Here is a 16,608-nt window from a genome sequence, read left to right on the forward strand (position 1 = left end):
ATTAAAGAATATTATGAAAATTATTTATAGAAGGCAGCCTGGTGAAAATTGAAATAAATTCTTTGATTGTATTGTTGGTGAACCAGGTGCGATATTGATATAGAAAATATATCAGAAGATGTTTTGGATGTCAGAAAAATAGACCTGAATCGGATGTAGAACATAAGATTAAAAATTCAAATGAGATACAAAGTCAAATCATGATTCACATTTAAAAAGGAGTGAATTCATACATTTAAGATTTCACAACCTGTTTGGATAAAAAACAAGGATGCCAAGGTTAAAGAGATGGACGTAAATTATAAGATAGGGTTATATTTTGAGACGATTTAAAAACGGCCCGATTAAGATTTAAGCCAAAATAATAGAAATCCAAACTTTTCTGCCATCTATGAGAAGAATCGCCAGGCTTACTTAATATTATTTTGGCTAAAATCATAAACGGGCCGTTTTTAAAAGTCGATTCAAATCGGACTTTTAACAAAACTATTTGAAATTCCTGAGAGAATATTACGGAAATACGCAATGATATAGTCAAATATTTTGACTCAAGAAAGTTTATCGGAAGAGGAATATTGTCTGCTGTTATAAATACTATAATACGTTGTTCTTCTCATTGAGAAACCATAAATTATTAAAGATTTATTAAAATGAAATAAATATGATTATATTCATTTTTAAATTGGAAAACATTATAAAAAAGTAATTTATATATAAATAGAAATCATTATATTGGCTTTGATTAAAATAAACTATGAATGTTTATAAATTTATATATAGTATGATAAAATCTCTACTAACTATTACGTTAGTTTACCATAGTTTTATTCTAATTTGCTTAGAATGAGATATTAAGGTTGTAAGAAGAGAAAATAAGATAGAGAAACACAAATAACAAGTATGTTATTGAGCATAAATAGGAGGGGCAGTATAGTAATGTATTTATGAGATTTAAACTTACTCATTAAAAGACAAAATATACCAATAACCTCGATGGTTATAGCTGAGATCTTTGGCTCTAGGAAGAGAAAATTTAAGTCATAAGATGTGAACTTAAAAATAGAGTAATCTTTTATTTTAAAACTATTCAGAATTATAAAGTAGAAGAATATGTCATACATTTTTAGTAGCGGAGTAATTTATTAACATTTTCCTAATTTCCATATTTGTTCACTTCGTTTGTTATGGTAAGCCAACCTAAAATAATACAAGATTTAAGTGAGGAAAATGTGGAAGAAACTTTTGAGAATCCTCCTGAAGTTGGTAAGTATATTGTACTGAATTTAAAATTCTGCACATGCATTTTTTAATATTTAGTATATTTATGATTTATTTATACATTAGAACGAGCTAGATATAGTATTTGTTATAATTTGGATTTATTTTTTTTATATTAAATATAAATAAAATGCAGCTTTACTTATTATATTGCTAGTTTTTTAAAAAAAATTTATGTAGCTTCTGGGTCAGGATCGGAATCAGATGATGAATCTATTCCTGAATTGGAAGATTTAGAAAACGCTAAAACAGATTCTGGTGTTGGACTTACACCAGCACCTGTTGGAAGTAGTGCAAAAGATAATATTAGTGAAGATGATTCCAAATCTAAGCAAACTAGGGGTGAAAAGAAAGCACGAAAAATTATATCCAAATTGGGACTTAAACAAGTTTATTTTATCCTATAATTATTTTGCTATGTTCTCTCTTAGATACATGGGGTTGGTCGAATTACTATTAGGAAATCCAAAAATATTCTTTTCATCATAAACAAACCAGATGTTTATAAAAGCCCTGCTGGTGATACATACATTGTGTTTGGAGAAACTAAGGTAATCAAATAATATGATAGGGCATTTTCACCCTAAACTGAAAATTGTTAAAGTATAAGATACACTTAATGTTACTTGATATTAGCATAATTTCTGGTTGTCACTAAAAACAATTTGTTTGAATGTGAACTTAAGTCATGGTCATTTAATAATACATTAGATTAATTTACATAGTCAACATTAATTCTTATAAAATTTTAGATTGAAGATTTGAGTCAACAAGCTCAAATGGCAGCAGCTGAAAAGTTTAAAGTACCCCCATTCTCACAGCCAACCATCACTAATCCTAATGCACAACCCAATGGTATGCTAGGAGATCTTAACCACATAAATAATAAGGAATCATCTGATACTGCCACTGGTTCAGGGTTATCACATGACACAAAAACAAATCAAAACTATCCTCTCATTATAGGGCAAAAGGATGAGGAACCAGTATGCATAGTTTTTATATTTGTTTATTGTCAGTTATTTAGTTTTATAGTGAATGCCTTTAACATCTTGCCAATTCAATTATTATTAAATACAAATATATTTTATTTTAAATATTAACATTTAATTTGGGATTTTATAATTCCTTTATTGCTAGATTTGTACTGATTATAAACTTATTTGCTAGAAACTTGTATATAGATTTCTGCTAATTTAAACATCCTATCATCATTATTTTAAGGTTTGTATTTCTTCTAATCCTTGGTTTGGAATGTAAATATATTATATCATTGGACTATAAAGTTATTGTTGGCAAACCATCTAACTAAGTATATTTATTCTAATAAGGGTTGCCAATTTATTCAAACAAAAAGTGGGACAATTTTGCCATAATTAAAATAATTTTCTTTTTTTTTCTAATGATTATTTCTTTATTTAAATCAATATATCTAATATGCAATAGTAAAATAAAAGATCATACATAAAGTTTATACAAACAATATATTTAAAAATTCAGTATATTAAATTATATCATTAATTAAATTTTCTGTTACATATTCCTTTACAATTATAATTAAAATTATGATTGATCATTTAAATTCTTATAACAATGATCTTTTCTCCAGAAATTTTTCATTAAATCAAATATGCCCTCTGAATTAGTGTTTGAATGTGGTAACAAAAATATAATATTGTATATTCAAAATTTGATCATTTGTTTTCATGGACTGAATTTAATATATTATTAGGTTTAATAAATGTATTTAAAGAAGTTTCTGAAATTATTCATCTAATTCAATATTTATTATCAAGCATCATAACCTAGGTGAATTTATTAACTCCATTTTAAAACAGCAATCTTATCATGATCATCACATTTTATAAGATTTTGTCATACAACCTAGCTATAAAAGTTATTGATAACTTGGGTTGTAACTAATTTTAACCATGTTGTTTAAGGCTGTTCTTATATTAATAACTAGGTCTAAAAAAACTTTGACCAACTCATTTTCAAAAAATAATTTTAGAATTGGGATTTTGAGAAAGCTAAATAATTTTTATAAAGTCTTGAGTGTTGATATTGTAATAGTCATCTTGTTGGAACCCTATAGAAGTTCTGACCATTCAATATCTGAGAATCTATAAATTTTGACACCTTTTATGTGAATCTGCAGCAATTATTTATATGTCTATTAATAATGAAGCATGCCCTTTCTTCATTGTGTATTGTAATGTCACAGGCAGGGATGCGAACCCAACAAAATTTTTGCCCGGGTTTAGTTCGGGGTATAAAAAAAGGTGGGTTTGGTTCAGGGAAATATTTTTGAACCCGGGTTTGGTTCGGTTCGGGTTCAAGAATTGTTGATAAAAAAAATTCTATATTTAAATCATAATAAAAAACTAGACATAAATTTGATATAAAAAATAAATTTTTTATTTTATTTATAGGCAAATATAGTTTAAAATACAAAGCCTATAGTCATGTATCAATTTTAAAAATTTTATTTAGATGTATTAGCATAATATCTTCCAAGAGTTGTTCACTCATCCTCGATCTATGTGGTGAAAGAATGAATTTCAAATGTGAAAAAGATCTTTCAACGCTAACCTATGTTAAATGTATTTATATGTGAAAATATGATAAATTAACTTGGGTTGCAGGAACAGCAAATAAGATTTTAGATAAAATATATAATTCAGGGTGTTCTAGCTTAGCAGACTCCCAAAAATGCAAAATATTTTCCTTCTTATCTAATCTTTTATAATCGCTAAATCCAGTAATTATTGTTCCAATACTTTTCTCAGCAATCGTTGGCCCTCTTTTAAGTATTTTCTCCTGCCTTTCTTTAAGTTGTATCAATTTCTCTAAATCATCTTGTTCAATAACTTCATCGGAACTAATATCATCAGATAAAATCGGCGTTGTTAAGCTTTTAATTCGTCTCCATAAATTGACAAGATGCCTTTTCGCACAAATCTTATCATCATCACTAATCCATAAAATAACAATTTTAATATAAATCTAAAATAATTAATTTACTAAGCTTTAAATTAACCTTGTATCTTGGGTCCAGGTATATGGCAGCTAAGAGAATTTCGTTCTTTATAAACCTTTCTTCTCTGTTCTTAAGACAAGAATATAGTAATTGAGCAAAATGGTTTGGATTTTTTTCCAGTTCGATGCAGCATCTTAACCATGCTGCATAAAAATCTGTCAGTGTTAACTGTTCAGATTGGAATTGTTTGGTTGCGATTTTTAGCGGTTTTAAAATTTCAACAATCGTTATTATCTCATTCCAATCTTCAGTCAATAAATAATCAGATTGCTCTGAAAAAAATCTTCGATATTGGGTTTTAGTAAAATCAGCCTTTCTAACATATCATGGGTTGAATGTCATCTGTGGCAATCTAACACAGGCTTAGGGAGTTTCATATTTTTTAATAACTTTTGGTAAGTGGGATGTCTTAATTTTAAATTTAGGCTCCTAGCTTTTGAAATGGTTTCCACAATAGGTGATAATTTTATAGCATCTTGAAGTGCCAGCTGAAGTGTGTGAGCTGCACACCGTACACTATAAATCGGATAGGATATAATAGTTGATAAAAAAGTATTTTGTATATCATCAATATCATATTTATATACATTTACATCCATATTTTCCTCATCTGCTGATTCACTCCTTATATCATACAGTTTCAGGTTGCAGGAGCTTAAAAAATTACAACCATTATCATAAGTAATTGTGTATATTTGTTCAATATTAATTTTAAATTTTAGTAAAGTTTTTAATATATTCTCTTTTATATATTCTCCTGTACATCTCTCTTTCAGCTCTACAATTCCAAGAGTCCTCAAATTTATAATGGACTTATTTACACCAAGAATTGACCTATCTAGTCGTTGAACTGCATCAACTTTTAAACTTATTAATTTTCCTTCTACCTCTCTCGATATTTTGTCTCTAATTGATTGGGCTGTTTTATCAATAGTTCTGGATAAATTTTCTTTGTTTATAACTAAATTGAGCCCAGATAGGAGTGGATTTATAATTCTTTGAAATCCCGAATCTTTAATAATTGATAAAGGCCGGCCATTTACAGTAACAAGTTCTAGTATAGAACTCATCAAATCATTAGATGATATATTTATACTTATATGCTTTTTTGGAAAAAAGGTTTCTATATTAATTTTAGGTTTTTTTGCCAATAACAATTCCTGATATTTGGTTTTTTCATTTAAATAATTTAAATATTCATTGTTGTGATTTCTTTCCAGGTGTCTTTCTAAATTTGACAAATTACCAGACATTTTTACTTTGCAATATGAACATATTGATTTTTTTTCTATTGTATTAAGGGTAAAATGCTTATCAAATATGACTTTATCTTTATTCTTAAATCTTTAAAAAGAGAACAATTTTTTTAAATAGCAATGATTTCAGAATTAAAAGAGATATTTATAAATTTAATTTCATTTATAATATGCACTTCATTAATATCTTGTAAAAATTAATCTGAACCAAAAATAAATGATTAGCATATATAAATTTTAAAATCATTTTAATAAGTTCACAAAAACTGCCCTACATTTAACAATTTTTAAGTTAGATGTTTAGAATTTTTTAAATTAACAATATAATAATTTTTACTTTGATTTGTTAACCATTTTCTTCTAATTAATAATCTTTAAGAATAATAAGATAAAAATTTAAAAATAAATGGCATAAATTAATTCAATTGTTTAAAATTTTTTAACACTCCAATAGGAATCGAGAATAAATTTAAAAATGGCATAAATGAATTAAGTTGTTTAAAATTTATTAACACTTCATTTAATTGGAAATTTGAAAATATAATATTTGTATTTACATATATTAATATATGATTTTAAATAATACACTGAACCCGGGTTCAAATAAAATTCTTGGGTTCGGTTCGGGGTTTTGAAAATTTTATAAATGGGGTTGGTTCGGGTTCAGAGTTTTTTTCTAAAAACCCGGGTTCACTTCTCCGGGTTCGGTTCGAATCCCTGGTCACAGGCAACCAATGGGAATAATGTTTTTATTCAAAAATAATATTATAACAATTTGTTATAAAATTAAAAAATATTATAAATATATTTAAATTGAAAAGTTTGGAAATCAAAAAAAAAAATTTGGAATTATTTGTTTTCTTTCCTTTTTAAAAATAGTTAAAAAATAAACAAAAACAAGATGCCATTTTAAAATATATGATTGAATTAAAATACAAATTGTAGCATAAATTTCTAGTCAAGCTAATTTTTAATTATTTTATGTTGTGCTAATCCAAAAAATTTTCACCTATCCAATCTGATATTACTAAAAAACCCTTCCAATTCCGATATTTAATTTGCAATGATTATCGATAAATTTAGTGTTGTTAAACAGCTTCATTTACCCGATTTAAAAAAAACTCAAAATATTATTACCTAAGCTTCAGAATTTTGCCAATTTTCTTCATTCTGTGGGCAAAATTAATAAGCTTAAGTAATTTAACTTTGGTCAAAATCTTGAGTTAATTCTTTTTAAAATTGGCTAATCTAGCCTTTTAACAACACTCGATAAATATGACTCATTATTTTAAAATCCTTTTCTTGTTGCAGATAATATAATAGGAAAAATAGTATTAAATTTTAAACTATTTTAAAACATTACAGCAAATGAATTATATTAATTCTTTTCATTAAATATTATTATAAAATAAAAAAAATTATATGAAAAAACAATATAAATCTACCTGATCCGATATTTAATATCCACACAACCCTAATATTTTATGGGAGAAAATGTAAATTAATAGACGGAGTTTTTGGCATAACAAAGTAAAAAATCGAAAGGTCTGGTAACACTAATAATAATCTTTAATTCTTAAAAAATTGCACTTATTTCATTTCAAGATAAATTTATACTTCTTTATTTTACGTTAATAAAAATTATATATTAATCAATTTGAATAAATAAGTTAAAATATAAGCAAGTAGATGAATGTATTAAATTTGTATTTTAACTTATTTTATCATTTTTGGTTGCTAATTCTTGATTATTTTGCTTCAAATTGTTTTGTACTTTTTATTATATTGCCCAACTTTGTCTTGATAATAATCTTTTATTGCTCATTCCTCACATTCTGACATATTCATTATCTAACTCCCATATATTAATTAATTATATCCAAATGGCCCGCATATTTCTTGCCCTTGCCTTAGCTCTCCACTAAATTATATTCTCATCCTATAATTTTTTAAACAAAAATATCATTTATAATACTAATATCAATATAATATAACTTAACGAATTACAAGAAAAAACTTATCAAATTTTATCTAATTCATGTGCAAATTATTTTTTATGGGAAATCTATGACAAGGGTGTTTATGGTACCTTTTAAAAAAATTAGATCATATTTATCTGAATGAATAGGAAACCTGTTTTATAATATTACCAACAGTCTAAATTATTGGCCTAATATTACTTAATAGTTTTTAAGACTTGGATTTAGTCAACTAGACCTAAGCCTCAAAATTTTTTAAAATAAGGCCAAACCTTTCCATATTTTGAACAAATCTCGTGTTGTGGGTAAATTTTTGCACGAATTTATAGTAATTTTTTTCTATTTTATTTTAGTTGGATGATACAGGTATAACTGATGTAGATATTAATATTGTCATGGAACAAGCTAGTGTATCCCGTAACAAAGCAATTAAAGCATTACGAGAAGCTAACAATGATATTATTAATGCAATTATGGTAAATTAATTTAGCATTTATATGAATTTACAATTTTTATTATAGACATTGACACTTTGATTGGAAATTTAGAAGATAATTTAATTTTTGCCTTTTATATGCTTTTTATTCAAAATTTAATAAAATTTTCTATACTTATATATTATCTTACATGCACATACATCATTATATTTTTACTACCGTTAATCATGTACTTAAACTATAAATGTATATATTAAAAATTTGCATAAACGATACCAGTTGTTATTTATTGTACAAAATTATTGACGAGTATATATTAACAGATATTACAAGGTTTTTAAAAATTCATAATATTTTTCAACACTCATCTTGGCAACCTGTACACAAAATTCCTCATCCGTACCAGAGACCAGAGCTTTCATTGAAATGTATAAGGGTTTTGTTTCATCGTATTGTATTTTTTCAAGGTATTTCAAGAATAAATGCCTATATTTGATAATTTTGGACCGAGATGTAAGAATATTTGGCCATTTGACAATCAATTCCCTTTTAATGCCCATATCGTTAGTTAGGTAATCATACCTTTTTATTAGATTAGTTCGATCTTTATCATAAAAAAAAGAAGAAATAAAATATATAATTAAAAGTAATAATTTGTTTGAGTTTATCATTCTATTTATTAAATATAATGAGCAAATCATATAAAAAAATATTGACTGCCAATGTAGATTTATCAATTATAATTTTTTATACTCTTGGTAATTAATAAATGATCATACATTTAATTAGTAAAAAAAATAAAATTGCTCCAAGAATCTGTGAGACTTGTAATCTAAAGATTTATCGAATTCTAATTATCTCAATTTTTTACTGATTACGGGTGCTGCTCCCTCACTCATCTAAATATAACTGTCCAATTATTATAGGGTTCTCCATTTAGAGTGATTTAAAAAAAGGCCATGCTATTTGGGGATAATTAAGATGTTTCCAAATTTTGGATATATTAAAATTACGCATAATCCATTTATTAAAATAGTGCTGTAAACGTTACTTCAAAAAAGAAGCACGTTACCTGCTATTTAATAAAATCGTTACTTTAATAATACTAAATATATATATATTCTCAGTAAGTCACAACTAGGGGAAATTTTACTATTATTTTTATTAAAAAAATAATAAATATGCGATTGTAAATATAAATTAACATATATTTTTTTTCCCTTTTTATGGATTACATAAATTTTAGCGAGATCATAATTTCATCTACAAGAACCATGGCTTTTTTAAAAGATCACGAGCTTCTTATTAATCACACGTGTTATAATAGCATCAAAATGGGAAAAAATGCAGCATCCTTAATTTTTATTTTATTAATTAGGCATCATATTTGAAAATATTAATCTTCCTGTGAACAAATTTATTCATCCATTATAACTTTTTGTGTCCAGGACTTCTATAAGTGAATCTTCGTTTAATAGGTTTGGCACAAAGTACTATTGAAAAATGGTGAGCAATAGGTAGAAAGTTAATGGATTATATTGGGCTTGGGATATTTTTATAGTAGTGATAAGTTTGGTGATCATTCTAAAGGTGCCAATTTGTCATCTTATATAGCTAGATATAGTTATGTAGGAACGAAAACGTCACCAGGTATAAATTTAATATTGAAGGTTTTTTAAATGTGATTTTTTGATATTTTTATGTTTTTTTATTTTTTAAATATTTTCCATATGATATAATTAATAATAAATATCGTTCACATATTTAAAATGTGTTTTCATAAAAAATTATTTACCAAAAAAAATGTATTTTAATTGACAACTGTATTTGAGTAGGTTTAGAGATATATTACATAAAGAATCAATGGTCTGATTTTTGGGGACCCATTTTTCGGGGGAAATTTTCTAAGTCAATAAACATGGTCAATTAAATGTTAGAAAAATATTATGGGGTAGGGTTCATATACACAATAAAATTTATTCGGGGATATTTTTTCAAAGATGAGAAATCTTTGGTCAAATGTTACCTAAAAATGTCAAATATTTTTTTTGTAAAAATATATCTTTTTTTTGTAAAAATATATCTTTTTTATAATTTCCATGCGTCAAAAATCTTTCAAGATGAAATAACGAATTTTAATCTTATCCAATGTTTTTATAAAGAATTCAAAAAAATTATTAGAGAGTGAGAAGCAGCCGGTCTGATTCAAACTAGTTCAAGAGAATGCTCTTCAACCAAATCAGTTTCTCCAAGACAGGTCTCCATTTTTTTGACCGGATTTTTAAAAATTAGAATTTTTACATACTTCATTTTGGGTCTGTAAAAGATCCCTTTCATGAGAGGAATGGGGGGGGGGGGGATTAAAAAAAATTCATAATTGAAAAATACCAATGACTAAAGATCAAGTCAAAGTAATTCCCAATTCAGTCATGGGCTTTGGTTTATAATTTTTTCAATATAAAGTTATAACTATAAACCCTTTATATTAAATACTAACTAATAAAAGCTAGGTCTAAAAGAAAATTCTGGAAGCGTGACTAAAATACGCATCTCCTTTTATAGAAGCTTAAATTTAATAAAAATTAATAAAGGATCGTATTTTTAATAAAATATTTAAAAAAAATACTGTCTAAATACGCATCGCTGATCGATAATTATGTGCTGTTTTTTTAAAAAAATGAATGCATAATCATGTTATTATTATAGTAGTGCAAATTTAATAAAATTAATATAGAATCTTGTTTAGCTTTTTGAGATGATTTAGAAAATCTTATTTTTAATGGGTAAATTAGTAAAATATCAAAAAACACTATGACTAAAATAAATATTTTAAAAAATGAATGCAGAATCATGTTTAGCTTTTTAAAAGATTTCAGAAAATGTTACTAGAAATTTAAAAAAAAATTGATATTGAGATATAATCAATTTATTTGACTAAATTACAAATCCATAGGCATGCCTTAATAAAAAAGTTTTAATATTAAATAATAAATAATAAATATAGAATCATGTTTAGCTTTTTGAGGGGATATTCATTTTTTTTTTTAAATTTAAATATCGAAATTTATTTTTTGACTAAACTATGCACCCTCTTTATAATAGAAACGCAAATTTAATAAAATTCATATAGTATAATATTTAGATTGAGGTGTTATTTTAAAAAAAACTGATAAATTAGTAAACTCAAAAAAAAACATTTTTTTAGATTATTAAAATACACATCACCATACAAACCCCTATACATCCTTGATGATTATGCACTATAAAAAATGGTAGAATCATGTTTAACTTTTTTATTGGATTCTGTTAATATTAATTTTTTTGTTAATTAGAGCCTTTCCAATAGGAGATGATATGGTTTGTAATTTAGTCAATAAAGAGAAGTGTTTTAACAAATCAAATAAATATGAATCATATTTAGGTCTTCAAGGGGATTCATAAAATGTAAATTGATTTTTTAATATTGTAAAAAAAAATTTTAAAACTATGCATCCCCCCCTCTAAAATGGAACCACCAAGTTAGCTTAAGAAAAACGGTCCTTGCTGGATTCAAATCATGATAGAATTGGCGAGCTAAGCTTTTATTGACTAGAAAGATGATTTCCAAAAATTATGATTTTTATTTTATAAATATTACAACTAAATGTGGCAGTCTCAATTCAAATAAAATACCAATTGGTTCAACAGAGCCTTTAGTGGTAAGTAACAATAACCTTTTAGGTTATTAAATTTAATATCCTCAAAAATTTTAGATTTTTAGTTGGTTTTAGAAAATAAAGATAAATATAGTTAAAATTAAACAAAAAAATAAAATAAGCTCATAGATTTTATTTCAGAAAATATGATAGATGGCTTAAATTAATATGGGATTTTTAAAAAATTAGTGAGATATTGGATGGATCCATAATATTCCCAAAATTAACATTTTCCGAATCAACTTGAAGTGCCAAATATGATTCTATATTTATTTTGTTAAATTAGAGCTCTTTTAAAAGTGGATAGTTTGGTCGAAAAAAGAAGTAATCCCACTAAAAAAATTAATATTAACATTTCTGAAACCTTTTAAAGAGTTAAACATGATTCTGCATTTATTTTTTTTATAAAGGATGCATATTTTAGCCATGTATAAAAAAGTATTTTTTTGATATTTTATTAATTTACCAGTTTTTTAAATTAATAAAAAAAATTTCTAAATCAATTTGATAAGCTAAACATAATTAGATATTATATTAAATTTGTGCCTTAATAATGCATAGTTTCTGTGTACTATGCCTTATTATAGGCTAGACCAAAAAAAACTTTAAAAAAATTTATTCAAGTTTGGGTCAACCTCTAGAAGATAGACAAAAGGCCCTTTAAATCAATTAGAAATGCCTTCCCTATAGTGACCAAAAGAAAGGGACAATTCCTAAATAATTTTATGGAGACTAATATTTAAAATATTTTAACCTGTCATAAGTGTCAAAGGATATTCTTGGAATATTGATTTAATTTCTTGTTTACTAAAATTTAGTTCTTTAATCATAGTCATGGATGTTAGCTACATATGAATTAATTTTGAAAAATTATACTAAAAATACTTTTAACAATTGAAAATTGTAATCTATAATTTTTGGTGAAGATAAAAAACTTAATCGAATATCTTTTGAACTCAAGCCAAACAATTTTTGAATGTTGCCTATAATAAATTTAGATTTTATATAACCATAAGAATACCTAGTCTAGAGTCCAATTCCAATGTACTTATAGACAAAATTTTTGGATATTTAATTACTAAATATGTAATATCATTGTGGGAAAATTTTTTCCATCTTAAATAATTAATTCGGACATGCAGATTGTCAGTGTCTTCTAAGAACAAAAATGGATTTTTTGTGATTACATTATGTATCATGTTGGAAGGAATGTTCAATTGAAGCAAAAATAACAAATATTTTTTTATGTCTCTATCAAAATCTGCTTTAATCAAATATTCTGGTATATTTTTCAATTTATCAAATTGTGATATATCAACACCAATCTTTATCAGGTTTTGTAAAGTTATGTTACTATTAACAAATTTAGCTAAATTAGCTCCCACATGAGGTTCACTTATATTAATAGAATTATCAGTAGGGATAATAGATTTAACGTTAATATTAGAGGATAACCCATAATAATATTTAATTGTACAATTTATATAAGAATTAAGGTGTTTAAGAATTAATTTCATATTTCGACGAAATTTTCATATTTTATATTTCAATGAATGAATGTAAATTTATTATCACCATATGGAAAAGATGGCAAGTACTAAACTTTGATAGGTCTTAAAGCAACTGTACAAAAATATTCTAAGTAAAATAACACATAAAATATAATCAAAAATATATATAAGTATCTAACAAGGCATAAATAGTTGATATCCATGCAGTTTCTGAGAAAATATATTTTATACAGTTATCTTGTGCATACACGTCAAAGTTTAGCTACAAAATATGTAATCTGCATAGTATTCAGCCATTCATTGAAACGAGATTTTGAAAGATTTGAATAGGCCAAGGGTTTATTTTCTGGTAAAAAAAATATTTTCTACAGATTTTTAAAAAATTCTATTTGGTAAATTAAAATAAGGTAATAAAAATAAATATAAAATACCTGTAATAATATTGCTAATTATTATGAAATTGATAAATTCTGTCTGAGAATTAGGTTGTTCTAATAAATATTAAAAGTTATAATTTATATGAAAGATACTACTTTCTCCTATCTCGATATTTTCTACATAGATTATTTCTCTTCTTTTTTTTGGACAATCCAATAACTGTTAGATCAGATTCTTTACACCTGCTATGCCTTTTCATTCGTTAGATTGCATGTTCTGCTCTCCATATTCTCTTTATCTAAAATAGTAAAAAAAATTATTTTTTGATCATATTTAAAATTTGGAAACTAATGAAAGAAATTCAAAAATGAAACTACAAATAATAACATACTTTCATCATCTTTTTGTTGTTTGTCTCTTTCCAAAATCATGTCAATATCTTATATAAAATTATATATTTTTAAGATAAAATATTACTTAGTATAATTGCGAACACTTTCTCCTGTAAGGCTGTGGTAGCATGATGGTATGGATATGAGGTTGTAGCAGTATCTATAGATTTTTTAGAATATTTATAATTTTATATTAGATTTAAGTTATTTTAATCACTATTATTTTTTAAATACGAGGTATAAATATGAATTGATAGGAAACGTTAGTTACGTGATCTATCACTAAAGCCAAAAATTTGAGCGATTTTTTTAAAATATGTAATGAGTTATTATGATGTCCTTTATAAAAAAAAGGGAACAAAATTTTGAAAGTTTGATTAATTTATATAAAAAAAATATAAGCATACAATCTCTATATAATTATTTTATTAGATAACTTAGTTAAATATCTTTTATCATATCACAAATCTGATTTGGATAATATAGTAGCAAATATAACAAATAATGATTTCAAATTTTTAATAGAGTAAGAAATGAAATGTATTATAAAATGTGTTTAGTGTAATCAATTTGTTAGATATACTACCAAAAATTTTCCCCTTTATTTTTGAAAACTTTGATCAATGCATTGAATTATTTAAGAGTTGCATTAAAACATGCATAAATCTTGGAATCAAGTCAAAAGTAAGTAAATAATAAGATTATAAATAAATTATTTTTAGGAAATATCTACAAATCATATAAATATTGATGTATGCTTCATTAATTTACCACTATGTCAAGATATAACACAAATTAGATTTCCGTTAACTCAAGATCTAGGAAAATTTTTGTGCATAAAAGGTTTTTGTTAATATATATGATAAGTTTTTTAATTTTAATATAAGGTACTGTTATCAGAACATGGACTGTTAAAATGATAGATTGTATACGATGGTTTGAATGTCAGAGATGTTTAAAATCTTTCAAAATTTATTTGGATGTGGAAAAATCTATAATTAGTAATGTATCCAGTATGTGCAAACCGGCAAAATGTGTTGATATTCAATGTAATTCTAAAAAATTTAAGCTTACCACTGCTGACAATCCAAATGGTGATAATTATTTACAATTTATTTTTATTAATGATAAAACTGGAAAATAATTATTACTTTTATTATGAAGTAGAAAAATGTCTATTTATTTTTAATTTATTTCCTGTGATCAGTATAGCAAAAAGTTCTTAAACTAAAATAAATTTTTACAATAACCTCTTACAACTGAGTTAAAAAAACTAATCTACATATTTTTAGATGTACTGCAAACTTAAAATTAATTAGGAAAGGATAAAACAATATTTAATTTCTATTTATTTACTATACTGAATATTTGTACCCAAAAATAGATTATGGTAAAATTTTTAAAGTGTTAGTACATGAAACATGATATATTTAAATATTTCGCATAAATATTTAATATTAATCAGATATGCACAAATACTTTGATATCAGTATTGGACTCAAGGAATCTGTTGGTATTGACTTATACTTTTAATCATTACTAGTGACCAATACCAAAAATAGTAATTATTAATATGTATGGGAAAAATTGATCTACAAATTTCTAGACAGATAGGAAGAAATAACGAAAGCATTTTTAAAAAATATTAGGCCCCACACCTAATTTTCATTTTTAACCCCATTTTACAAAACAAGGGTCTAGGGTTGGTCAATTAACCATAGTAATATATGACCTGGTCAAATGCTAAAAAATCTGAAGAGAAAATAATCAAAGATATTCTTGAAAAGAAAATGATATAAATATATATGTTCACAATTCAGCTTTTTTATTGGATCTCCAGTGAAGCAGGTTATATAAAACAATAATTAGACATACAAGGTGGTAATAATCAAAATATATTAAATGATATATTTCAGAGATAGAAGTATCATATTTGATAGCAAAATATTTTGAAAGCTATAATTTCCATAACAAACGATCCGGTTTTTATACATGGAATAGCTGCCTTTGCCCAAAAAGAGAGGTGGCATTTTACTAATAATTCCTAGTTCTACTTATTCTATTCTTTGGGAAGAAATTGGTTGATTTGAGATAATATTTATATGATAAATATTAGGGCTATGCCGATCCACATATTTTTCACCGATCCAATCCGATATTGGTTCAAAACCGATCCGATATTTATACTGATTTTTCATCACCCCTCTTTGAACCAAATGTAATTAAGAAATCAATTTTTTTTATGCAAAAGAATTATGCATTTAATTTAATTTTTTTATTTCAACAATAATTTTAAAAAATTATATTATAATAGATAAATTAAATATAAGAGCCTGTAGATTTTCAGGCAAAGGATCAGAAAATTTCCAAATATTAGTTTTATTAAGAATGGCTGATATTGTTGGCTGACTTTCAGGGCTCTTTTTTTAAAAAAATTTGATTTGTTTTATCTAATATTTCTCGTTTTTTTTGTATTAGCTCTTTGAATTCCGTTTGATGGAATCGCTATAAATGTTTCCGAATAAATGAATTTTTCATTATTCCTCCCCATGAAATAAGAATTCCGCAGATAACGCATTTTGCAAAATTCTCTTTATCTTTATCAAAATATTTCCATAATTCAGAAACCCTATTTAAAAAAT

General features: G+C 25.1%; 2 protein-coding genes across 2 annotated transcripts; one reads left to right on the forward strand and one right to left on the reverse strand.

Moving 5' to 3' along the window:
* Window positions 1-1,127: 1,127 nt before the first annotated feature.
* LOC135929405 (nascent polypeptide-associated complex subunit alpha-like) lies at window positions 1,128-8,230 on the forward strand. Its single transcript, XM_065465964.1, has 6 exons — window positions 1,128-1,263; window positions 1,459-1,667; window positions 1,710-1,829; window positions 2,031-2,264; window positions 7,907-8,029; window positions 8,075-8,230. Exons 1-6 carry the CDS (start codon window positions 1,185-1,187, stop codon window positions 8,087-8,089), a joined length of 780 nt encoding a protein of 259 aa, XP_065322036.1. The 5' UTR covers window positions 1,128-1,184; the 3' UTR covers window positions 8,090-8,230.
* LOC135929404 (transcription termination factor 3, mitochondrial-like) lies at window positions 8,182-13,220 on the reverse strand. The gene is made up of 4 exons (XM_065465963.1): window positions 12,707-13,220; window positions 12,571-12,668; window positions 12,440-12,530; window positions 8,182-8,594 (listed from the first exon to the last, which is right to left on the reverse strand). The coding sequence occupies exons 1-4, from the start codon at window positions 13,200-13,202 to the stop codon at window positions 8,317-8,319; spliced, it is 963 nt and encodes a 320-aa protein (XP_065322035.1). The 5' UTR covers window positions 13,203-13,220; the 3' UTR covers window positions 8,182-8,316.
* Window positions 13,221-16,608: the final 3,388 nt, after the last annotated feature.

This window comes from Gordionus sp. m RMFG-2023, chromosome 5 (assembly GCF_954871325.1).
Source record: "Gordionus sp. m RMFG-2023 chromosome 5, tfGorSpeb1-WG-v2, whole genome shotgun sequence".
Taxonomy (NCBI): Eukaryota; Metazoa; Nematomorpha; class Gordioida; order Chordodea; family Parachordodidae; genus Gordionus; species Gordionus sp. m RMFG-2023.